This window comes from Uloborus diversus, chromosome 6 (assembly GCF_026930045.1).
Source record: "Uloborus diversus isolate 005 chromosome 6, Udiv.v.3.1, whole genome shotgun sequence".
Lineage (NCBI taxonomy): Eukaryota > Metazoa > Arthropoda > Arachnida > Araneae > Uloboridae > Uloborus > Uloborus diversus.
This window is the reverse complement of record NC_072736.1, coordinates 16,210,989-16,238,669: the sequence shown is the minus strand read 5'-3', so window position 1 is coordinate 16,238,669 and position 27,681 is coordinate 16,210,989. Positions and strand designations below refer to the sequence as shown.

The window sequence follows — 27,681 nt, the reverse complement described above, 5'->3', positions numbered from 1 at the left end:
GTGCTCTGAAAAAACTTTAAGCTCATTAGAGGTGATTGTTCTTTTGAAAATGAACAAAAAACTCATAATAGCAGTAGCTCAGTAAACGAATTCAGTCATATCCTTTGGATTACGACGTATTGGGAAGAAAAACCTTACAGAACGAAGCAAAAAAAGGGAAAACATTAACTCCAGATACTATTTTTTCGGATCTAAAAGTTTGAAGTTTGAATAATAATCATTAAAAGAATCTTGTCACAGGGGGGTCAGCTGACCCTTTGACCCACCCCTGAATCCGCCCCTGGCTCCATGGAATCACTATTGCAGAGATGAGTGAATCATCCGGTGTGTCTCGAGAGAATCGCAGCGGAGGTCTCCATCATCCTTCGGGGAAGAGGAAAGCCTCCGAAGTGGTTTTCTTCCTCGCTAGAAGAGAGGAATTGTTCTCCGTGGACGAGGAAGGAGAGAGAGAGAGCCGGGAAGAGGCAACGCGGACGGGCAATTAATGCGACACTTTGAAGGACACCCTTTGTGACGTCAGGGGACGATAAACAAGAGAGACACATGTTCCGGAGAAAGTCAACCCCGGCCTTTGTTTGAGGAGGGGGAGCAGCCACCAATTGAGTCCTCTTGCTTCCCACGGTCACTCGTTGCCTGTCAGGGGATTCTTTTCTGTCCATCACTGCCGCGGATGGGCGCGAACTTTTATCATTGACCTGTACCCCGCTTCAATTAGAGTGGGAGTCGCCGGAAAAATGATCGACCTCGGCTCCGAAATCAGTCAGACTCCGACTCCGCAAGCACTGGTAGAGTTGCGAACTTTGAGAGAAAGTGACCGACTCTGACTCTTGAAACTTTAAACTTCCAACTCCGCAGCCATGCTTACAACATTTTGTTTCCTAGATCAGCGGAGTTTGCATATTTAACAGTGTTTATTAACGTAAAAGTTCTAGAATTGGTAATTGAAAAAAAAAAAAATCTGTTTCAGGAAGGGGTGAAAGGTGGGAATCTGGCATTTCTACGAGCGTTCAAAAAAAAAAAAAAAAAAAAAGTTTGAATTCTGAAATTTTGAATTAAAATTATGTTTTTCGCAATCACGACAGGACCCAACTCATTGCACTTATTGCTACCAAAAACGACTCCTGTCCCCCCAAGCCTGCCCTTCCAGAAGGAAGGGCAGGCTTGGGGGGGGGGGGCTTCTGGGGGTTACGTGTGTTTGTTTGGGTATGTGTGCAGGCGCACGTGCGTGCATGTGTAAGCTTGTGTGTGTGCACTTAGGCGTGTGTGTATGTGTGTTACGGCTTGTGTGTGTGAGTGTGTATGTGCGTAACAATGCGTGTGAGTGAGCGTGCGTGTATGTAGGACATGGACGCCACCGAGCAGGAAAAGCGGCTACCGGGGGACAGTCGCGCCTGTAGAGGCCGGTGGGCGGTGGTACTGCAGAGGCTCCTGGTCCAAGCTGAAAAAGGAACCGGAATGCCAAGGACCGTCAAATGAGAACAATAAGCAATCGTGATTGCTCAAAAGAGAGAGAGAGAGAACTTTGAATCACGCCAAAATTATTTTTGCTAGTACGGTAAATGCGAAACTTAAAATTGTTTTCTTTTTCTAGAAACGAAAATTTGATAATTTATCGTGGACTTCAAAAATGTTTGTACACACGAAAGTGATAATATTTAACAACTGCACTTTTACTAAATGATTGTAAGTGCTCCAAAAGTACGCGGTGACATATTTCAGAATCTTATTTCTTTACAAACGTTGTTTTAATGCCATAAGTAAAATAATAACAGTGTTAGGGAAGTGAACAGACACATTCAAGAGATTAAAAACCACCCGAAAATAATAACTTAATTGATGTTGTCATGTGCTACCTTCGTAATCTACTTAACGAGATTTATTTAACTTCTTTTCTCGTCTTCTCTTTAGTTATAAATGTTATCCGTCAGTTTCTGCTTTTGTGTGCTGATAATCAGCATTCCGTTTGCGACCATGTGTTCCTGTAGATTCTTGCTTGTTTATATTGTTACAAATTCTGTAAATAGTAATTATTGTAGCAACGTAACCTGTAAATAGTTTCCCGTAATGAATATACAGCCCCTATACATTCGGCAGAAGTATACGAACCCCCTTTTTTGTTCATTGATAAAATTTGATAACGGTCTACTATTTTCGAGAAGCGTTTGGAATATTTGAGAGATTTCTTTCGATGTTTATAAAAGCGTCCCGCGTAATAAAAAGTTAGTTTCGATTGAGAATTTGTACTGAGAGTGTATTAGCTCTGTTTATTGCGAGACATTTCGCTGTGTTGTTTTCGTATTTGGAAGTAAATACGTGGTAACCGTTGAGTTTACGGTGTAGAGTGATATTTGCTTAATTGCTGATGATTAATTTAGCAGTTGTTAACGATCTCTCCTGTACATAGTGTAAATAAATTTCCTGTGCTTTTATTCAAGAACTGTGTCGTCCTTTCAAGAAAGTTGGAACTCTCGCCGGAACCGTTACAATATGTTTTGTTTTACCTTGTGAGATTTTGAGATCTTTTTTCAAACTTACTTTGTATGTTCAAGGTTTCAATGATTTAAATCAGTGATATTAATAATTATTTATTTCAATCATTATTTTTTCAAATTTTTCATTATATTTAATTACATTAATTTTATTTTTAAATTAATTTTTAGAATTCCTCTGAAAAAATCTAAATCTCACTACATAGTTCTGTCTTTTTCTCAGTCAGCTTAAAAATTCGTAAAGTAAGTCATTGCTATTTTGCATATTTCCAGAAGTTATCTACTTGGGATAAAATACTTTAGAACAAATATGCATGCCAAACACATTTTTTTTTAATTTACAGATTTATTTTGCTGGATATATACCAGCTATAGTATATATATTGTGTACTTTTATAATATGTGTATTAAGTTTTATTTGAATCATGTGCGTTTGCATTGAAATTCGTTTCACATCACATTATGAAAGTGTTTTATTGCATCAATACTTTCAGTACAAAGCCATAGTTAAAAAATATCAACTTCAAGTTGATTTCATTAAGTAAATTCACTAGTAAATCTCTTTAAAAATCAAAATATCCAATTTGAATTTTAAACAGAAATTGAGATTTTAAATTTTAATTAAAAACATCTGTTTTATTGATTTAAAAAATAAAAACGCATGATTTTTACATCCTTTACAAATGTTTGTATATGCTATGCATGTGGCTTAAATCGCCTTCATTGAGTAAAGAAATTACATAGAGAGGCCCCGCTATACTAAGAAATTGAAGCCGGAAGATGCACCTCTGTATCCCAAGATCCTTAGCTTCTTGTTAAATATCTTGAGATACATTTTGGTTCTAAACATTCCATTGCTGAATCTCAATTGGTAGTTATTTTAAACTTAGATATTGTTGCAAGTTCATGAAGCACGCTTTTGAAAGTGCATTACAACATAAATTAAAATGTAAACCAATCCGCCAGCTACTTTATTTGGTTGCTTTCATAACCCCGCCCATAATTGCACCGCTGTATCCCATAATTCCAGCTCCAATTTCATCTCCTTTTTACCATAGACGGAGCCTCTCTATGTATATTTCTTTATTCTATGATTGCATAAGAGATGCTCACGTTGCCTTAACTCTTTCAGACTGCCAGTTTGGCAACTTCAGTTATGAGCTTGAAGAACGATGGAGACCAGATTTAGGACCTCCGTTTGGAATGCTTTATTGCATGAGGTGCGAATGCATGCCTGTAAGTAGCTTTTTATTTATTTCTTTATTCAGATCATTTTAATTTTTCTCTACACCCCCAAATCTTAGTTGAAACTACTGCTGAGCAATAGTTCCCGCTATTTGGGGAACGTTTGGAAGCATTAAAGAAAGGGAGGAAGTGAATTCATATAATATGCTTTCGAAATGGCTCATTCTTTTTTGGTGAGGGTAGAGCCATATTGATTAATCAAAAAAACCGATGCAAATACAGAATCTTCGTTCATGAACTGTACTCATTTGACCAATGGAAATTCACTTGAAAAAATATGCGGAGCAAAAACTGTTTTATGAGCACAAAATGATGACATCACGGTTAGATTTCCTTAAAATATGAGATTTTTGCATTTGTTGACAATTTGACTATCCATTAATCTATTGATTTGAGCCGTATAATAAGTCAAAATGCAATGCCCTTCCTGATAACAAACTTCCTTCCTAATGGGGTTGTTTCCTTCAGTCAAAAGTAGTACTTTTAGTCACTGAAATTGATAGAATAAGCAAAAAAAAAAAAAAAAAAAGGACCCAGAAAATTCTTTTATTTTCCAATAGTTATTTTTTAATTAATTTTTTAAAATGTCCGATTTTTCAAACAAGGCGTGGTCTAGATGACGTCACAAATGATGCTTTTTGGCGCATCTTTGTACCGCGTTTCCACGTTATGATAACCAAGAAGCGAATTAAAATTGCGCTCTACGCTTGCTATCAACTCTATCGTTGCCAATAAACGTGAGTAAAGATGCGAATTAAATATTTTTCTCTGAATGGCAACGCAAAATGGCATTTCATCATTTGTGATGTCATCGGCAAGAAATGTAAACAATGAAAGATCACCGGTTTAAATAATTTTTTAAAAATATTAAACTTAAACAAATTATTTAAAAAATGGTTAGATCCTATGTTTTTAATCATGTTCTTTCAGAAATGAATACTTTTAAAATATTGGAAACGACCTCATTCAATATATCTTGTTTCTCACTTTTTGATCATTGACATACGTTGGTTCAAATAATTGACGGTTAATTTCTATTGAATTAGACGAATGCAGGCGTTGCATTATATAAAAGCAAAAAATACAAATGATTTTTTCAATAAATAAACGCATTTATAGTGATGAAAACGTTTGCTTCGTAAAAGCAAGTTTGAATTTCCTAAACCCGTAGATTGATCCCTGTACATAACATTGGAATGTTAGTTTTTTTTTCTTAAATTCGTAAATTGATCCCTGCCTTGTATTTAATAGATTATTTAGTTTGAAACTGAAATCTGTAGATTGATTCCTGTACATCTGGATATTGGTTTGAGTTTTTTTTTTTTTTTTTAATTTGTAAATTGATCCGTGTGTGGTGTTTAATAGATTATTTAGTTTGATTTTCTTTAACTCGTTGATTGGTTCATACAATGTGTGGAGTATTTAGGTTGTATTTCTTTAATCCGTAAATTGATTTAAGCAATCTAATACTAAGTTCGAATTTCGCTAACCCGTTGATTTATTCATGCAATTTCTGAACTAAAAGTTGCTCTTAAATTCTTTTGTGTTTCATTAAACGCACTAATTCCATCGATTAGCGTCGGAATCTTCCAACAACTACCGCTGTGTCGAAACTGCTGTGTTTAGAATAGAAGCACGAAATGCAGCTTTTCCATTAATTATACCCTCATTGAATGCTCTCGCCAACTCTTCAGCCACATCTCAATAGTTCCTTTTAGCCATTTGACATTTATTGTTCGTCATGATTTAATGCATCGTATAAATTATAATTTAATGGTTGCAACAATGTATTCTTTGCTAGTTGCAGTGAAGCTGTTTTCGTGTTTTATCAGATCAAGTCATGAAAGATCGCCATCAGGGTGGATGCGTCTTCTATTATCAGATCGACGTTCTGCTGAACAGGTGCTAGCTATCTGGTGGAGCAGACTGTTTTTTTTTTTTTTTTTTTTTTTTTTGAGGAGAAAAGACGTGGAAAAGAGTTGTCATTAGAAAAAGTCTTCCAGAAACTCTTGAAGCTTTCGAGTGCTTTCTCGCTCGTACCCCGAACCATCCAAGAAGCGTCTCGCTCGTGTTTATTTTTAAAAGCCCATCGTGGCTAAGTACGCCGCCTAATAGCGTAGCTGATACACATCAGCCAGTTGTCAACGATAGTATCGGCCCTCTTTCCTCCAGGAACGAGGGAGAAATAAAATAGAACGAGTCCTTTTCCTGCTCCGCTGGCATCACCTGTTAGGAGGGATGCAAGTTCTAGAAATAGACAAAATGGCAAAACACAAAAGGAAGGTTTCATGCCATCGATGGAATTCCTCCCGATTCACTTGTTGTCATTTTTCGGGGTATGTGTAGATGTTTGTGTCTCGAACCGGGAAGCGTTCTTGACCTTCGTAGACGTGGAACTCTTGAAGAGGCACTGCGTCCAATTTGTCGGCGTTCCAAAATTCGATTGTTGCCGGAGAGGGCGTGTCTGGGGGTGCCAGAATTAGCACGCGCGATTCTAATCCACCGAGAGCGACTTGTTATGGTCACTCATTTCGGCACTGTAGGGTTATATAAATATTCATATCTCTCCGCGGAGTGCGACGTTGCCCCCCTGTCGCAGACGATAAGTTTTTTCTTGGCGGGAAACGAAAGCGGTGCTCCGGATGACGCCAAGAGTCCCGGAGAATGTTTCGTCCTTGTTTCTAATCTCCGTTTTTGGAAGGATTTCAAAGAAAAATGAAAATAATTGGAAGATAACTTTTTTTTTTTTACTTTGGGAGAGAAGTCGGTTTCTGTGAAGTTCATACGCAATTCTTTGCAACGTAGTTTTTGAATAGGCCGACTAAGTAGGACCCTTCAAAATCGTTTCGTAAACAATATTGCGACACTCCTTTTATCTTGACCAGGTTTATTGCCATAGAATCAGCTATTGGTGAATACTATAAAACCTCGATATTCGAATTTATTCAAACCGAAATCTTTTTTTTTTCTTCTTTTTTTTAAATTTTATTTAGTAAATCTTTAGAACACTGTTAATAATCCTAGTTTCAAATGCTGTAAAATTCGAAAGCAATTGAATCTTAAAAGTTTTTATTTTTTCAACGTTATTTAAAGTTAAGTAAGTCAAACAAAGTTAAAGTTAACTGCATCATTAATATCACAGCGCAAATTAAAGTTAACTGTATCATGTGTTATTAAATTTTCATTACATTTTCTGACTTGTATGACTCCCATTGAAAAAAATGTGTACCTAAATAGTCATAGTAACACAGTAAGTTAAAAATATCACATTTAGTAGTTATTTTGTAAACGTGAACATGTTTAAATCCATACTCAAAGTTTCCACGGTGTCCTGTCCATTTTTAAGCAACCTCTTTAGTCCGAAGTTTTTGATTTATCAAAGGGAGTTCGGGTCCAATCACTTTAGTTAACTGATGTTTTACTGTGTATGCTTACGACTCTTTTGTGCTCACGAATTCCCTTTTTTCTTATCGATTTCATTTAATGTTGTGAAATACATAGCATTCCATGAAAAAGGTTGAAGTATTTTAATGTACAAAAATTAATAACAGATAAAACTTAAAGCTTAAAGAACAAAACTAAACGCTGCAGGGACTTTTATTTTATTTTTACTTCCTTTTACAAAATAAGAAGTATTGTATTCGCAAAAAACATTTCACTCAAAAATCGGCCTTAATTTCCATTTTGCTCACCCCTGAATGAATGTTCAGTTTTTTTTTTCTTTTTTTCAAACCCGACCACACGTGGTTGGCCTAAGAACGTATAGACCCCCGAAATATCCATTTTGACAATCCCCGAGTTAATTACAACGAGTTTTCTCGTGACGTCCGTATGTATGTATGTATGTATATGCGGATGTGCGGATGTATGTCACATAACTCAAGAACGGTATGTCCTAGAAAGTTGAAATTTGGTACGTATACTCCTAGTGGGGTCTAGTTATGCACCTCCCCTTTTGGTTGCAATCGGGTGTTTCTAAAGGGGGGTTTTGCTCCTTTTTAGGGGGAAATCATTGTTAATTTCGATGCAAACTCAACTGGTGTTATAATTTAACGGACACTTGGCGATATATCGCCAGTTTTTTGGTCGCCAAGTTTTGTCGCCCACTTGATGACATATTTAGCCCTTTTTTATTTATTTTATTTATTTTTATAATCTGGTTTCAATTTGGCCACTGTTGGTGATATTTAAAGAGTTACCTATTAAATCACATTAAAATTGCCAATAATGGGGAAATAGCATTAAGTTGGTGTAAAAGGAAGTCATGTGATGCACACATCAGCTCGTTTATTTCATAAAACGCTGGAAAATATCTTTTTTTTAAAATTTCATTTTCTAATAGAATTAAGGGAAAGTGCAATAACATCCTGTTAAAATTTGAATACTGTTTTCTATATTTTATTATTCATACATCCTCTGGCTGTGGTGTATGAAAAAATGACAGCGTATAACATATTATCGCCGGCGAAACGAGAAATTTCCAATGGGAGGGAGGGGAAAGTTCAATCAATTCTTATATTTAGATATATTGCCATACTTAAAACCGGCAATACAGCTTTAAAATCCAAAATTTTGAGGGGGGTGGAGTCCCCCGCTTTTGGTTCATTCGTGCATCTTGTGGATGATTTGAAGCTTTAAAAGGGAAGACTAAATTACATCGCTCATATGCTATTTCAGTCAGTCAGACTTAGCGTGTAGCGTCGATTTATTTACCCACAAAAGTCATTTGTGAAAGTTTTTTATTTTTTTATTTATTATTATTTTTTTGCATGAAAAATGTATGACTAACGTAATTAAGCACAAGCAAACGCAACGGCATTCAATTGTTATGTGCTTTTTGAAAATTAAGTTAATAAAACGTGAGGTTTTTTTTTTTTTTTTTTTTTTTTTTTTTTTTTTTTTTTTTTTTTTTTTTTTTTACTCCCTTGCTGCTGTATTACCTAGCCGTCGATTGCAGCTAGAAAATTATTTGAAATAATTATAGTTTATAGTAACAATAATTAACTATTTTACTAACTATTGTTTTACTTGATATTAACTATAGTATCAGTATTTATTTCATTTAATATTAATAAATAAGATGGTGATAAAGTGATATTTTAATACAATTGAAAGGGTTCATTTGACGCATTGTTAGCGTACATTTCTAATACTTTTACAGCGACTGTTAAATACATTAACAATCAAAAGGATACAATTTGCTATTTATTCCAGAAGAGGAGAAAACCTTATGAGCGGCCAAAGCAATTTTTTTTACTCAAGAATTACAGAAACCATAATAAAGACCAAAACGATTAAAAAAAATGTTTGTATGTGTCAAAAAGTACTTTTAAATGTTCACGATAGTCTGTCTAGATAAAATAAACCATACAGTTTTAATCAAAACTCGATGGAAGTAGTAAGGAAAATAACGACAAATACAAAATTTATGGGCAATCTATTAAAAATATTTTAGCAACTTGCGGTCAAAAAGTGCTACCTTATATATGTGTGATAAATTTATTTAAAAAAAAGTCAAACAATAAGAATACCAGTCAATTTTTTTTTATTAAACGCTGGAACACATATCAGTGAAGGTTGATTTTCCGTGATTCCCCCCCCCCCCCCCCCAGGAGTACCGCAAAATCCGATGTACAGGGTTAAACTTTCAGTGAAATTTTTTTTTTCGTTAACTCCTATTACAGGAACCAGAAAGTCCGATGTAGAGGATTGAAAATTCAACACGTGTTGTCTTTCCGCGATTCCTCCACGAGTACCGCAAAAACCCGATGTACAGGGTGAAAAGTTCAGTGAAAGTTGCTTTTCGGTAACTCGATTATAAATACCAGAAAGTCCGATGTACAGGATTGAAAATTCAACACGTGTTGTTTTTCCTCGATTCCTCCACGAGCACCGCAAAACCCGATGTACAGGGTTAAACGATCAGTGAAATTTTTTTTTCGTTAACGCCTATTACAGGAACCAGAAAGCTCGATGTACAGAATTGAAAATTCAACACATGTTGTTTCTCCGTGATTCCTCCACGAGTACCGCAAAACCCGATGTACTGGGTGAAAAGTTCAGTGAAAGTTGCTTTTCGGTAACTCGTATTACAAGTATCAGAAAGCCCGATGTACAAGATCGAAAATTCAACACGTGTTGTTTTTCCGCGATTCCTCCACGAGTACCGCAAAACCCGATGTACAGTGTTGAACGTTCAGTTAATATTGCTTTTTAGTAACTCGTATTACAAGTACCAGAAAGCCCGATGTACAGGATTGAAAATTCAACACGTGTTGTTTTTCCGCGATTCCTCCACGAGTACCGCGAAACCCGATGTACAGTGTTGAACGTTCAGTGAAAGTTGCTTTTCGGTAACTCGTATTACCAGTATCAGAAAGACCGATATACAGGATTGAAAATTCAACACTGGTTGTTTTTCCACCATTCCTCCACGAGTACCGCAAAACCTGATATACAGGGTTAAACTATCAGGGAGTGTTTTTTTTTTTTTTTTGCAAATTGTAAGATTTACAACAGAAAGTTGCTTTTATTTCTTAAATAAGTTTGTTGCACGCATTTATATAGAGAAGGGTGGCCTAAAGCGGGTAGGCTTTTGGATGCGGCAATGAATACGTATGTCGTGCTTACCCGAACACCCCGAGTTATTATCACTCCCAGCGAAGCAGCAGTGAAGCGGCATGGCGCAACCAGGCTTAAAATAAAAATAATGATACATAGTTTTAAAAAAATGAAGTTTTGTAACTTGTGATTAATCGAGGACCAGCTTATTTTTTTATTGTCAATAATATTAACTTATTCTGACACTATCCACCTATAAACTACGATGGTCATTTATTTTTTTTAAAGTTATTAATTTAAGGTTATAATTATTGAAATAAAAAAACGTGCCTTTGGGTAAAGCGGGTATAGGATTTAATCATGGATTTATTTAAAATTTCTTGACTCGTGTGCTGACTTAGATTTTCTCTTTCAATATGATAAGTATAACTTTAAGAAGTTGTTTTTTAGGATGGCAATTTATTAGTCTATTAATTAACTCAGTTATTTCTTTATGTTTTATAAACGAATGTACTGACTTTAAATTGGATGAGTTCAACTGTTTTATATTTTTTATATAATGGCAGGTAGGTAGTCAACTAGTTAAATCATTTGTAACTTTATATTTGATTGGCAAATGTACCAAACTACAATTGGTTAAGTTTACCCGCTTTGGGCTTAATGGTTAGAGCAAAGCGAGTTTTTCACATGTTTGTAGAGACGTACCGAGTAGCACTTTGTCCGAGTAGCCGAGTACTCGGCCTTTCACTACTCGGCCGAGTACCGAGTTCCAATTATGTTTTAAGGAAAACCACTGACACACACGTTACGAATTTTGAACTCGTTGAAATAGTAGTCTAGACCTCCATGTCCAAATAACAGTTTTTAAAACAAAATTCCAGCTGAAATTTAATTATGCATTGTTTAAAAGATTTTGTTTGTGTGTCAATAATTTTACTGATAAATTTTTTTTTAGATTAAAAATAAACAACTGCATAAAAGGTAGGATTAATCAAGTCGGAATTAAAACAAATTATATCAATCTATACTTGTAGTCTGCCAAATGTAAATAATTTTTAAAAGCAAATGAAACAACGTTAAAAGCACAAATGTGCAGGGGCACTGCGGACACGTGTTACTGCATTACAAGGAACATCTTTTTCAGTGCATAAAATGTGAGCTTTTCCAACTTTTGTCGGATGTCTTTAAATCCATAAGATTACATTTTGTGTATTGAAAAAAAGCATGCGTTCTAATGCCAAAACACGTGTCTGCAGTGTTTCTGCACATTTGTGCTTTTAAAGTTTTATTTTTTAAGAAAAGGTATTTTATGCTTCTTATAAAAAATTTTGTTAGTGGCAAAATCATTTAATAAAATAAAAATTTCGTATTTTCCGTACTTACCTTTTTTGCCTCATTTTTAATTAAATAAGTTTCCTTAACTTTGGGGCATTAAAATATAAGATTTACTCCATTAAAGGATAACAAACTTCATTATTCTCAAAATTTAGATTTGACTTGTAAATTTGAATTGTAAATGATTGCAGTATTATAATATGCTTGTGTGTGCACTTTTTTATTAATTGTAAAATCTGCTTTGAACAATATTCAATTTTTTACAACTACTCGGTATTGGCCGATTACCTGACCAAAACAAATTGGCCGAGCACCGAGTAGTTACCGGGTACTCGGTACGTCTCTACATGTTTGTTAAGTTTAATAATAAATAAATATTGGGTTTGAAATAATACTAAATTCACACTTTTTATTTTGAAGTTCAAGAACCCTGCTAGGAAATAAACCGAAATTGTTGCGATTAAAATAAATAAAACTACAATTTTCGAGCGTTCTTCGAAAACCTACACGCTTTGGGTCACTCTCCCCTATATCTACACGTACACACACACCCGATAAATGAAAATGTATTAATTTTTTTACTTACACATTTTCACTTATTGAAATTATTAATTTACTAATTCTGTCCTGTGTGTACAGCTGTACATAACAGCTTTAATGAGAAAAGTAGCAAATAATACTTTGGTATACAGGGAAATCGAATCTTACAGCTTGTTCATTATCATAGTTAGTGTTTCCATGTGGGATACTGAACATTAAAAAATATATATATATTTAACAAAAAAAAGTATTGGACTGTAAGTGTTTTAAATTTCTGAATACATAACTTTGTGTTAGAAATCTCAAAATTTTTTAATTTCCCGAGTGGAAATACACCCTTTAAGAAAAAAAATGGAGGAAAAAAAGCAAACAACGTTTTTCTCCAAACTTTCCATTTTTTTCCGACCGTTCCCATCTCTATTCCTTATTAAATAATTCATTGTAAAAATCAAAGCTTTGCGTAGATTAATCGAAGCCTATAGTTAAGGCAACCTAACCTGACAACGTCATAATGTTGTGATTAGGATCTACTTCACAGTGCTGCCAGGAAGTTTGCCCTGATGTCTTTGGTAGTTTTAAAAATGAGACAAATACTTTAGAAATTCAACTTCCAAGCTGGAAAAGCATAAAATAACATATAGCCACACTGAAACGCTTGTCGTTATTAGCTTTAATGTGGGGGTCGAATCGAGACTTTGATCTTGACTTGCGGGTCAACTACCTTTCCGTTAATATTGGTTGACTCTTTCTAAAACACACGCCTTATGAGTTAAAAATGCCCTTCTTGTTAGCCGCCCTCAAAACGGTATTAATATGTATCAGAAAGATACGTCTACTTCTGTTGGCGACCAGACAACTATTGGCGAGTAAAACATTCGAAACTAGCATAAATGAATATTGCAAATACATATAACAACGAAAATGAATATTGTCATAAGCAAACATTTTTAACAGCAATGCAACACGTGATATGATGTGAATGAGGATAAAAATCAAGAAACTGCAGTCAGTCTTTTTGAAGATTGGACGTAAGAGATATAAAAGAATTAAATGTACTTATCAAATATGAAATCAGAAATGTCTTAGATTTTTTTCTTTTCTGGTCTCGAAAAGCAGCTCTCGTTTATCTAGAATTACTACTGGAAAAGTTGGCTATAGTAGTCTATCTCGCTTTATGATCTTTTTCTTGCTTTCCAGTAGTGAAGCTCATGGCATTTTCCAGCTTGCTCGCTTTTTATTGTTAGCTGATTCTACAAATATGAAATTCGTTTGAAGAAAAGACAAGAATTTCTTTCGTTGCGATTTGATAGTTTTTATCATAAGCAAATCATGAACTTTGATACAATATTAAATTTGCATCACAAGAGGGTCGTTTTTAAAATACGCTGCATTTGGAATATTTATCTTCTTCTTACTTATCTCTTTGTTCTAAATCAGATCAGATCCATTAGGTTGTTCGCCTTAATCAACTTCAAGACAGAAGCAGGTCTCTTCAGTAGATCCTCGCGTACCAAACCAACACAAAGAATCAGATGTTGTGCAGTGGCCTCTTCAGTGTGACATTTGGTGCAAATTGGGAAAGTCCTATTTCCATGGGAAAATCTGAGGGTTTTTAGATGGCCTGTGCTCAGGCGAGTCAAAGCAGTTTGATCTCTCTCCTGTCACCCTCAAATCCAAGGGAAGCACCAGGACCCTCGCAAAAATACCATGGATGCTCAGGTGGACATTTCCAAGAGCTGTTTATAGTAGCCTTACATCTGGAGTATAGTTCAAGGTACGTCAGAGGGTTCCCACTATTCTGAGTCATAGTAGAGCCCTCTTTCGCCAGTCCATCCGCAATATCGTTTTATCGCAAATAGAATATTTATTTGTTTATTAACATGTTTTGCACACTGTACATAAATTACTCTTCCTAATATTCCGTAATCATTCCAACTACATTATAAAAATGCAAAACTAAGGAATTTCCTAAGTCGCCATAGGCCATATGTAACAGTTTCATAAGTACACCCCCCCCCCCCTTTCTTTTTCTCAAATTGCGATCTACATATTTTTTAAATTTGTCGAAACGAACAATCCTAAATACAGTTGAACTCGGTTTATATGAAAGGTCAAAAATTCTCGAACTTGATCGTATTAACTAAAATGAGTTACTATTATTTACTATTGGTAATGCGCACATTGAAAGATTATTAAAAGCACCATTGAGCAAAATTAAACTACTTTCTTAAAAATTAATGTTTTGGGGGGAAATTAAAAAAGAACGATGATAGTCAAATCGGTATAGGTTGTAATCTACAATGAGAGCTAGACAGTTTTATCTCCAAACAAATTGAAGTGTCCACTGATGTTATAGGCCTTCTACCTCACAAAATGCTAAACAGTTTCGAAAAAGGAAAATTACAGTATTTAATCACGTTTTTTTTTAAAAATAAAGATGTCGGAATTTTTTTAATAAAATGTCAGAAATATTTTAGTAAAGATGCCTGAAATGTTGATCGCCCTAGCCGAAGCTATTAATTTAATTCAATAACAAACCAGACTTAACGAAGAAAATGTTCGTTTTAACCGCGATTTCGTATCAACCGTGGTTGGATTAAAAGAGTCCAACTGTACATTAATTAAAGTGAATATTGTATGTTAAAGTTAGTTAATTAAATTGAGATTACCGAAAATTTGGAGTGGGAAATACTGTAGCAATTTCTTAATACCTTTAATACACTTTAAGATGTACTTTTTGTACACTTTCTGTAAATTTGTTTTTTGAAGTGGCGATCGAAAAGCAATTGACCGATGAATTTTTAATCGTCTTTTTTTTTGAGAAATCACGATTGCTTATTGTTCTCACTTGACTATTTTTGGCATCCTATCATTTTATTTTCCCACCGCCACCCTCCGCACCATCACCGTCGACCGGCTCCTCACGATGCTGCTCCTCTAGCGAAAACCGTCTCCAGGTTGCATCCATGTCCTACACACACGTGCATACATACACAACTACACACGCACACACAAACACATACACACTCGCATACATACAGACACCTACACATACACACACACAAAAACATATACACACATACACACAACTACCCACACATTCATTCCTGCACACAGACGCAAACACATATGCCTACCACACATACACATGCCCCCCCCCCCCCCACACATTCATACACACAACTACCCACACACTTATGCCAGCACACAGACACAAACATACATGCCTACACACACATACACATACCCCCCACACACAAACACACACGCCTACATACACACACTCGTGATTGCGAAAACATAATTTGAGTTCAAGATGTCAAAATTCAAATTATTTTTTTTTTTTTTTTTCATTTAGTTGACCTGTAGCCGGTGGCGATCGCTTATTTTTCGCTTTTTTTGTTTCGTCTGTAACAAAATTATTTTAATTGCATTGAACTGCGGATGAATAATCGATATTTGATCAGCATCAAAGATGAAATAAACTCTCCGAACGGAGATTCGAGAATTCTTCGATTCCGGGTAACGAAATAAACCGTTACAATGGGAAGGGGGTTCTAATTTAAGAGAACATTCGACCGTAGCTTTCGCCGAGGCGAGGTCGCTACATTTCGAAAACGTTACTCCAAATTCCGATCCGCAGACGAGACTAGACCGAAATAGTATCTCGTCCGCCGCACGTGCACGCTCGGCGAAAATATAAAAAACAGATTCCGCGAAGGAGGAGGAAAAAAAATTAGATGGAGCAGCACGGAGCTCCGTGCGAACCCTTTTGGATGAGACAGTTGGTCGTTGCATTTCGATTGCCGACCGCACGTAGGGGGAGAGTCTGAAGGAAGGAATTTTTAGTATTTTGAGGTTTTATGTCGGATTGATACCAGGGCCCGACTAACTAAAATTGAGGCCCTAGGCCCACAATAATTTGGAGGCCCTCTGAAGACTCTATAGCAAAATACAATGGCTGATCTATAAGTTTGAGGCTCGGCAGAATGCATTTTTGGCTTTTCTTTGTCCTTCACAGAACTAAGTAAATCATTTATCGTGTGCATTTATGAATCTCCTTCGGGGCCCCTCATAATTTTGACAGGGTAAATTCACTGCTGGTAGAATAAATAAAAATTCTCCTCTAAAGAAGTTTTTTTTTTCTATTAACAAGTCATTACTTTTCTACTATAATTTTAAAAATGCGTGTATTATTTGCATAGTTGTAATGCCATGCATAATTCTTCAAGTAATTTGGGGCCCCTTAGAAAGATGGTGCCTCAGGCCCAGATCTAGTTGGCCTGTGCGGTAATCAGGCCCTGATTGATACTTCATCAGAGGTATGTGGATTGCTTCAAAATCCTTTTAAAATGTACCCAGGGCAGCGACTGACGAGTCCCAGATGACAGGTCGCCCGGGGGACTGAAAACGATAGGGCGACTTGTTCCTTCAGAACAAGTCATTCATACGCCGTGTTGCTCTGAATTTTCCATAAAATTGGAGAAATAATTTATCTGGTGCTTAAAAAATACTCTTGCATCCTAAGATTTTGCAATGTTTGTCGGTTTTTGACCAGGAAAAATGCTAAAAGTTCAAAAACACAGAAGGATAAATGTTTTTGGAAGACATAACAGCGATAGATAGAGGAAATTTCAAAAGAATGATGAAATGTGTAAAAAATCCACCCAAAAATAAGAAAATACACTAGGAAAGCTTAAAACAAAGAAAGGAACAAGGGGGGAGGGGACGGGAATCTTAAATGCTACAGGAACAAAAATCCAAGCAGTTAAAAATCTTGGGGAAAATAGAATGTCTTCAAAATCAGCAAGCTATGTAGAGAAAGATTCAGTAAAATTCGAAAGCATAGTAAAGGTGGAATGTCTTAAAAATCCGCCAAAAACATAGAAAAAATTAAGATAAGTTCAATAGTAGAGAAATAATCAAAGGCCGTTAGAAATCCTGCTGAAAATGTGGAATTATTCAGGAAAGTTCAAGAGCAGAAGAAGCGTAGATTAAATAACTTGAAAATCCGCAGGTAAAAATCAACGAAGTTCAAAAGTGTAGAAGGTGAAAAATCTTCAAAACCCGCTAGATATATATGGACAAAATTAAGGGAAGGTTTAAAAGCATAGAAAATATAGGTTTTCAAGCAAAAGTAATAAGGAAAGTGCACTAAAGTTTAGAATCTGCAAAAAGTGCAGAAATAGAGTTCTGAGTCTTTGTTGCAGACACCGTATTCTATCTTAAACAAAGAAAAAAGAAAAAAATTGAAATGGAAGGGGGAAGGCCAAGGGGCGACAGATGAAATAGAAGGCAGTGAATTGTATTCGAAACTTTGCGCAGAACAACGTGTTCAGCCTAAGAATTAATTTTTCTTGCTCGAATTCCTGTCATTTTAGTTGACTGATCGATTTTATACACATGTCCTTGAAGGTGTTAAGTTTTGTTGTTAGTTTTCCGATTGTTCCTGCTTTGCTTTTATGTTTGAAGTTTTTGACTTGTAATAGTTCATTTATTCATTTTGTAGATATTGCTGCTGTTTTAGTGCACATGAAATTGAAACCGACCGAAAACTTTTTACGCAAATGATTTTTTTTTTTGTGTATTTGAAACTTTATTTTCGTTGATAAAATATTGAGTTTGTTTTTGACCAAACAAAAATTTCTGAAATAGAAGGTTTTATTGCTAAAGAATACTAATACTAGCTTCCTCCTGGTACATAAATAACATTGTTTATTTCCACTTTAACGGCATTAGCATATTTGTTTTCATATTTGTTAACAGAAACTTGCTATCATTGCGCAGTTTTTCAATCGTAGCTTTTTTCATCATTAACATACGCAGAACTGTCCTTTTTTTTTTTTTTCCCTCGCCGAAGAAAAATTGTCTAAAAGTTTTGCGCAAAACACCCGCCCTTTGATAACAAGAAGTCCCGTCTAGAACTATACGAGCCTACTTTCCCGTATAACCATACTACTTGCTAGTACCTGATCAATATTCTCAAAAATAGCTAAAATCGCAAATTGTTTCAAACATATTTTTTCTAATTTCTAGGAATAAAGTATTCCTCACACATCTAAAAAAAATTAGATGCGTAAAAAAAAAAAAAAAAAAAAAAAAAAAAAAAAAAAAAAAGCTGCACCTTTTAAACAAAGCAGCTAATACACTTTTTTCCCTTAAAAAATTCTTTAACAGCTTTCAAAACGAAAAAATAATAATTAAAATTAATAAACTTATTAAAATAAATACATCATATAAAAAAAATCGTTTCTTTTTCCCCTGTTGCCAAAAATAATTTTTTTAATGAATTAATGCACTTACCAAAAAAAATAAAATCAATAAAATGTCAACTTAAAGAATAACTTTTCATTGTCAAAAAAAAAAAAAAAATTGTCTGCGCTTATCTTTATGTAGAAACATAAATGACTTCGAGTTTATTCGCCGAAAACTGAATACCTAAATTAAAACTTTAGCGTGAAAATAAAAACAAATCATATCAACAATAATTATTTCACAGTTAAAACCATAGCTGGGGAGTCGAAGTCGAACTCATTTCGGGATAAAGGAGTCGGAGACGAATATCCAAGAATCGGAGTCAGTCATTTGTCCTCCGTGTATAAATTTTTGCCAAAGCTATGAAGTCGGAGTCGAAGTCGAGGAGTCGGAGTCCGATCAATTGTCGTGCACAAAAGTAGGAGTCGGAGTCAAGTGCCTCTAAATTCTCGGAGTCTGGAGTTTGGCGTCAAGAGCTATTTCCAGCAAAATTTGTTTGAAATAAATCCACCTTCAAGTACGGAATCTAAATTGACTTTCAGTTTCCCCGTAGGCGCTAATGTTAAGTTTTTTTGAACTGTTCAAAATTGAACAAAAAATAGTTCAAATCAAAAAGTGAAATATGGGAATGAGGTGTCCTCGCCGAGATCTTTTCGAAAAGTTTTTTCGAATCGGATTATTCATTCAAAAGTTATTGGGGGGGACAGGCAGACCGATAGACCGACAGACATTTTTCCCCATCTCAATACCCTACTTTCCAATTTTTAATTTTTCGATATTTATTTAATTATTTTATTTATTTTTGATTTTTTTTTGTTTTTCGCGACATTTTAAAGATGCATTAAGCCTTCTTTCATGCTTTTTTCTCCTTTTTCTGACTTTTACTGGGAAAGTAGGCTAAAAAGGATGGGTATTGTCCGTTTTTCACGAGGATTCACTTCATCCCGCCTTCTCGAACGCAGAGTTCGATTTTACGCGGGGGTGATTGGTAAACATGTCCACGTGCTTCTGAAGGAGACAACCAGACAGCCTTAACTTGGGCATGCATTTTATGTGCAAAAAAGTCGTAATACTAGAGACGTACCGAGTACTCGGTAACTACTCGGTACTCGGCCTACTCGGCCAATTTGCCGAGTACTCGGTACTCGGCCAAATTCTGATCAGATACTCGGCCAATACCGAGTAGTTGCAAAAAATTGAATATTGTCCAAGGCAGATACTAAAATTTAAAGAAAAAAGAGCAAGCATTATATTTTGCAATCATTTACAATTAAAATTTATAAGTCAATTTTTAAATTTTGAGAATAATGAAGTTTGTAATGCTTCAATGGACTAAATCTTTATTTTAATGTCCCCAAAGTTGATAAAACTTATTTATGTAAAATTATGCAAAAAAAAGTATAGAAAATATGGAATTTTTATATTAAAAATGGATTTTTGTTACAAACAAAAATTAGTTATAAAAAATTATGAAAATACCTTTGCTTAAAAAATAAAAGGAAATAAAACAACGTTAAAAGCACAGTGCAGGAACACTGCAGACGCGTGTTTTGGCATTACAAGGAATTCCTTTTTCAACGCACAACATGGGAGCTCGTGGATTTAAAGGCATCCGACAAAAGTCAGATTTTTTTTGTCGAATGTCTTTACATTCTTGAGTTCACATGTTATGCGCTGAAAAAGACGTTCCTTGTAACGGAGGGGGGGGGGGGGGTCAGAAACACATGTCTGCAGTGTTCCTGCACATTTGTTGTATTAAAATTATTTATGTTTGGCGGAATAAAATTATAATTCATTGGTATAAGTTTGTTTTAATTCCAACTTGATTAATCATACGTTTTATTTATTTATCTTTAATTTTAAAAATAATTTTTTTGTAAAATTTTTGACACAAACAAAATTGTTTATATAATGCGTAAATTGAATTTCAGCAGGAATTTAGTTTTAAAAACTATTATATGGACAAGGAGGTCTATACTGCTATTCCAATAAGTTCAAAATTCATCACATGTGTGTCGGTGGTTCTTCATAAAACATAATTGGTACTTGGTAACTCGGCCGAGTAGTGAAAGGCCGAGTACTCGGTAACTCGGTACTCGGCCGAGTAGTAAAAGGCCGAGTACTCGGTACTCGGCTACTCGGCCAAAGTGCTACTCGGTACGTCTCTACGTAATACCCTTTACATCAATTAATTCACTTGTTTGTTAGCATTTTAGTTATTCTTACATTTTAAAAACTGCCGCTTTTACAACAAAATGCTATGATCCGAGTATACCTTCTGCCGAAAACAGCGAAATAGAATCATCGCATACCACGTGACGAGGGAGGGTGTCGAGTGCCTTCTCGTGAAAAACGGACAATACCAGAGGCGCCCCGAGATTAAGTTTTTGGGAGGACGGAAATTCTCAATTTGCCAAGTGGAACTTCAAATTTCACCGAATGATGATAATTTTTCCGAATAGTCCGACAAAATAGCCGAATAATGAAATTTTTGGCAGATCACAGTGACCTCCCATCAAGGCGCCCCGGGTGGGACTGAGACGAGTATTTTCAAGTGGAGAAGGCAAATAAGTCTTCGGAATTATAATGGTAAAGTGTAAAGAAGAGCACTTTTTTTTTTTTGGCCATTTTAAGTGTATAGAGATTTATTACGATAGTTCCTCTCAATTTGGACTTGGTATTCATATTCGCTTGCTTTTCTGATGTACAGAATCGAAATCTCTACACAGTATAAAATGAAGTCTCCAAAAAATGTCTGTGTGTTTGAACTCGCAAAACTCTAGAGCTACCCGGCCGATTTTGCTGAAATTTTCACAGTTTGTTCCTCTAAGTTCTGGGAAGGTTTGCAGACCAGTTCTAAAACAATTCGATGAATAATTCTTTTTTTTTATTCCAATTTAGGCCCAATTTTCACATAAATTTCCGAACATGGGGGTGAAAAATTACTCGCAAATAGTAATATTATATATCGTTGGAAAGGGAAAAATTTTCCGCGTTCTACGCAATTTGTTCTAACGCTCCAACTTAATTGCGGCAGGAGTTTTTTACGTTTTTAGCTCGAATTTGTTTAGGCTTAGCTGAAATTTAGGCACTACTTTCTTCATTAAATACATCAATAAAAAGTGAAGAAATTGTCCCACAGTTTTCTTTTTGACAGCATTGGAAAGAGCTTCTTTTTTTTCCAGATCTAACGCGACCTAAGGTCGAATGATTAACCCTCTATCTCCATTAGAAAAAAAGTTACAAGCGAATTAAATGAAGTTCAAAAATCTGTTCTCTAGTCAAGTTTTTAGCCATTTTATTTTCCTTTTCCACGGCAACTTTTTGAATCCATTGTTTATTTCCATTTTTCTCATTTTCAAGTCTTAAACTTATTTTATTTTGTGTTTTCATGGTTACGCTTTTTAAATCCATCTTTCTCATTTTATTTCAATGCCTTAAAAGTATTTTAGTATCAGTCGTCATTGTTTTTAGAGAAAATTTTGCATGATGGTTTTTCCCCCTTTCATTTAATCCTGGTTATTGAAGATACTTCACTTGACGCAATGGTTTTTTTCAAGGTAGACCGGGCAAAGCCGGGCAACGCAGCTAGTTTTTAATAAAATAAGAATGAGTTTTGTGTAAAATTCTCAATGGTTTACATCAATTTGCACAAGGGGTTAATACGAAGTCTAAGAAACTGTAGCGTTTGTTTCACTACCAGGTCAATGATATGCTGTTAAAGCCCTTCTCACTCATCTTCTGTGACGTCGCGTCGCTTTTGCGTAACAGCGTATTCAAAAAAGACGCAGATTACATTAAAGGCGTACCCAGTAATAAAACAAATCACACCCTAAGTGCGCCACACATTTAACCTCTCGTCTATTAATTATTTTTTGGAAAGTTTAAACTAGGTGAATTGAAATATATTTTTCTAATTAGAGAACTGCAACCAACGGTGATGAAGCTCCATACGTTTATCTTACATTTCAGTTCCGTATTATACCGTTCAAAATTGAAACCACTTTCATAGTACCAACAGGTAAAGTTTTGTAATGGCTATGAAAGTTTTTATTCTGTATAGGTAGCATTTTCATTGATTTCTTGAATATGTATCTCTGGTTTTGCTTAAGTTTTTCATTGGATCAGTTATTTCTCAAGATGTTTTCTCCGTTTAGACAGTTACTATCACGTTTAGTAAAAGTTTATGATTATAGCAAATCATGAAAAGAAAGGGTTTGCTTCAAAAAAAGGCATCTCGAAGATTTTTGATAAAAACTTATCTTTTGATTTATCTGGTGTTTTTTCATCCAGTGATATACTTTAGACGATAATGCATAAACTCATTTTTTTTTTCACTTAACAAAAGATCTTTTATTTTTTACCTTCCTGATTAGAATGGCGTATTTAACTTATCAATGAAAGTTTTTTTTTTTGGTAAGAAACCCTTTAAACGTAAATATGTGTGTGTGTGTATGTTGTTTTTTGCAAGGCAATGTTGCTAACGTTTTTTCGTGATTGATTTTTCGGAGTAAACTCTGTTTGAAAAACGTGTTTAATAAAAAAAAAAGTTACACATTAAGAAATTCGTTTTAAAAAAAACTTGTTAATATGCAACCTGTTGAATAAAATTAGTTGCACATCACGAAATTCGTTAAAAAAACTAGGTAATATGCAACCTGTTAAATGAAATAACTTGCACAGTCTCTAGCATAACCCATATAAACCAGTACTCTTAGTCCCCCCCTCTCCGACAGTTAAACACGACGGAAAATCGAGGGACTCTGCGAAGTCATTACGTGAGAAATTAACCTTTTCTCTTTCGCCAACCGTTGACTCAGGAACCACAAATCAAAAGTATTTACTCTTACAAGTGAGGAATTGTTTCAGTGTAGCGCCTTCCCTGACCGCTAATATCTGTGGAGCCGGCAAAAGATGACTCGGCGTCTCTTCCGTTACCGCTTATTACCTCATAAAACACGCGAGGGTTACGTTTTAAAAGTAAAACATTTGATCTCTTTGCCCTCTCGATAATCATCTGAAATATGTCCCTAAGCCACAAACCACGAGAGCGGCGGCGATCTTTATCCCTAAGTTTACCTTTATATTTCGTTTCGTGTATATCTGGGAGTTCTGAGGAAAAGCGAAAAGTGCAGCTACTTTCTACAATTAAAGTTATATTGTTACATTGTTCCATTTTGTTTCCCAGTCTTTCATGTCAGCTGAAGTATGTATAAAATATGGACAGTTTGACGCATATTCTTAAAGACTTTGTTAACCATGTCCTTAGTAGAAATTTGGCAATTATTCGGTGGGTTGCGGTGCATATAATGTGTTTTCTTTACTAATAATAAAGCTGAAAGTCTCTCTGTCTGGATGTCCGGAGGATGTCTGCAAGACGTCTGGATCTCTGTGACGCGCACAGCGCCTAGACCGTTCGGCCGATTTTCATGAAATTGGGTACAAAGTTAGTTTGTAGCATGGGGTGTGAAGCGATTTTTCGAAAATTCGATGTGGTTCTTTTTCTATTCCAATTTTAAGAACAAAACTATCATAAGATGGACGAGTAAATTACGAAATTATCATAACGTGGAACCGTAACATGGGCACAAGCCAATTGGCGAAATACGAAATTATCATAACGTGGAACCGTAACATGGGTACAAGCCAATTGGCGAGAAAATTCACCATACATTGTTTGTAAATATACAGGCGAACGAAAAGACCTTTTAATTTTTCTATTACGGGCAAAGCCGTGCGGGTACCACTAGTAATGAATAAAAGATACTTAAAAGATTCCTTCAACTTCAGTTTTTCAGTTATTTTTTTTGATTCCATTTAGTATTTAAAGGTTGAAAAGCTTGAAAGTGGCAATACAAGTTGTCCTCACTTTCAGTTTTTGAATTATTTTATTTGAGTTTGTTTTGTATTTAGCGACTTAAATGCCTCGACGAGCAATAAACAGTTTCTTTAGTTTTAGTTTTTGAGTAACTTGGCTTCCGTTTGGAGTTGTTTTGCCTTTAATGGTTCTAAGTTCAAATACCTTCCATACTGAGCTATGGTTTGCTTCGCGCTTTTTATCAGTACACAAAACCTTAAGGGAAAGTTATCTTCCTGGAGTGCTCTAAATGAGACTTCCTTGCGTTGGCTTATTGAAGGGAAGAAAACCAGGAAAACTCTCAGCAGAGATCTCGACAAATGTTAAACCAACATTCTGCGAACCACCACTTCTCCTCCTCATTCCTCAATACAGCATAATCTTTCATGGTGGTGCATACAATCTGTATACTTCCAGAACTGTGCTTTTATAAATGGAGCAATTATTTCTACATTTAGACGGATCCCACAACTGTATAGAAAGTCTTAAATTCTTCTACAGAAATTTTTTAATTTTCCTGTCGCTTTGGCGAAAAAATCAAATTAATGCCCCTTAGGTGAAATAAGTAGTGTAATTATATCTTCAAACCATTTCTCTTAACTATTGCTTTTTGTAGCTGAAAAACTGTAATGGGGTGGTTTCCTTTAGTCAAAAGTACTACTTTCAGTCATTGAAATGGATAGAATGAGCAAAAAAATTACATGAACCCAGAAAATACTTTCATTTTCCCAACTGTTTTTTTTAATTAATTTTTTAAATGTCCGATTTTTCAAACAAGGCGTGGTCTTTATGACGTCACAAATGATGCAATTTGGCGCATCTTTCTACTACTAAGTTTCCACGTTATGATAATCAAGAAGCGAATTAAAATTGCGCCCTGCGCTTGCTATCAACCATATCGTTGCCAACACACGTGAGTAAAGATGCGAATTAAATATTTTGCACTGTGAATAGCAACACAGAATGGCATTTCGTCATTTGTGATGTCATCGGCTAGAAATGTAAACAATGAAAGATCACCGATTTAAATAATTTTTTAAAAGTATTAAACTTAAACAAATTATGTAAAAAATGGTTAAATCCTATGTTTTTAAGCATGCTATTTCAGAAAAAAAAAACTTTTAAAATATTGGAAACGACCCCATTATTTATCTTAATTTATTTTAAAACTAAGCATCATAGAGCCCACCACTCAAACATTACTTTGGATTTTGCATCAAAACTAAATTATTTAACCAATGGGGTCGTTTGCGAAATTTTAAAAGTAACTTTTTTTTTCTGAAAGAGCATGCTTAAAAACATAGGATTTAAACATTTTTTAAATAATTTGACAAAGTTTAATATTTTTTAACTATTATTTTAATTGGTTCGCAGACTGAAACTCATTTTTCACGCTTCTGCACATGACATCACAAGTGATGAAATTGCTTTCACTGATGCCATTAGCGCACATCGCAAATTATCATAACCTGGAAACGCGAATAACAGCAAAGCGTTATCATCTAACGCGGCAATGGAGTAGCGCGCCAAAATGCATCACTTGTGATGTCATAAAGACCACGCCTTATTTCCAAAATCGGACACTTAAAAAAAATTAAATAAAAAATAACTATTGGGAGAATTTTTTTTTTATGACTCCGTGTTATTGTTATCATTTATTTATTTATTTATTTATTTTTTGCTGTTTATATCAACTTCAGTGATTGAAAGTAGTACTTATGACTGATGGAAACAACCCCATTCATAAATCATAAGTAAGCTATGATAATTCATAGAACACATTGACTAGTTCATTGGTTGCACCATAATTAGAAATGGTTTGTTAAGGGCGATTAAAATTCAAAATGAAGGACGTATGGCGCAAATTCTACATTTAAATTTATTCCTTAAAAAATTCACGAGCTCTTTCGCTTTTGCATTTAAACATTAACGAATTCTTATCTTAATTACGAACGTTTATCAGCCTTGACTTCTGTTATCAGTGAGGTAAACGACGAAGATGTGAAAGTTTTGAGTTGAACAACCATAAAATACATCTGCTGTACATCATCGTCCAAAATAGAATAACTTACAACCATTTCTTCAGAGGGGCAAGATAAGAAGCATTTTCTCAGCGCCTCGGTCAATAAAAATATTTCTGAGTCACCGCAGAGTAATATTATTTTTAAAAAATACTTCTAAACCGCAAACAAGAGATTATCAATCATACGTTAACGTGTTCGATATCCCGGAAAAAATTGATATAAAGGTGTCAAGGTGAATTCCGGCTTCAGTGTCTTCTGCGGTCTCTTCAAAATTCTGAGCGCATATGTTTCGGTGTCTCCGAGAGATTTTTTCCATTTGACGTCATTTGAGACCTGTTTTAAGAGGTTTAGCTCACTTTTTCTGTTTCCTGTGGATTTCAAACAAGATACGGTTACGATTTCCTTATCGCTGTTCTTGTTTTGTAGTCCTTTCGATAAAGGAAGATCAGTCAGGACTTGCATTCGAGATTGATGTTAAGGGGTCCGGGACACATTTTGAAATTTTTTTTATTTTATACTTTAGAGTTTTGAATTTTTTTTACACTGATTCACCATTTACTTAACACGCAAAATCACAACATAAGTATGAAATTTTTTTTAATTTAAATTTAATTTGTTTTCAAAAAAAGGGGTTGTTTTAAATTGCTATAACTCAAAATATTGTTGGTCAATTTTTAATTTTTTTTTCAAAAAAGTATGCAGAAATATCTAAGCTTTTATTTTTATTCGGCGGTTTTAAAAATATTGATTCACTAAAAAATTAAAAATATTTGAAGAAAAATTCGAAGGTACTTTTTTTTTTAAAAAAAAATCATATTTTTTGCAGTAAACGTTTTTTTTTTTCAAAATCGCCGAATAAAAATAAAAGTAAACTGTTTGAAAAAGACATGCTTCAAATTTCATTACTTTATCTTCTTTGGTTCCTAACTTATAAGAGTTTGAATGCAAGAAATCGGGAAAAATTGCATCATGGATAAAAACGCGTTTAAAGTTTTAAAGTTCAATACACATTAGTTAGGTGCGGGCAGCAAAAATAATTATATCTTTTGTTCTAATAAAGATAGAAACACGATTTAAACGTCCTTTTAAGCAGAAGAAACGGAGTAATTTTTTTAATGATTAAAAAAAAATTAAAATTTGACGATTTTTGTGTCTCGGACTCCCTTAACTCTTAATATTTGACATTCTCTAAAGCAGAGTGTTTTCGAATTGTGGCCCGCGAGCAAATTTCATGTGATTGTGAACAGCTAGTGAAGATTAATCTATTAGGGACAGTCGATAAATAACGAAGCAGATGCTATAAAACAGATTTTATTCGAAATTCTTCAAAAATACTGACCGAAATTGTTTAAACACATATCCCTCTGGGAAATCA

General features: G+C 34.8%; 1 protein-coding gene across 1 annotated transcript in view; it reads left to right on the top strand.

Moving 5' to 3' along the window:
- LOC129224241 (dorsal-ventral patterning protein Sog-like) overlaps window positions 1–27,681 on the top strand; it is a 128,455-nt gene that overhangs the window by 36,005 nt on the left and 64,769 nt on the right. The window contains exon 2 of the mRNA XM_054858666.1: window positions 3,622–3,725. Within this exon, the coding sequence (XP_054714641.1) occupies window positions 3,622–3,725 (104 nt within the window). The remainder of the gene's footprint in view (window positions 1–3,621; window positions 3,726–27,681) is intronic.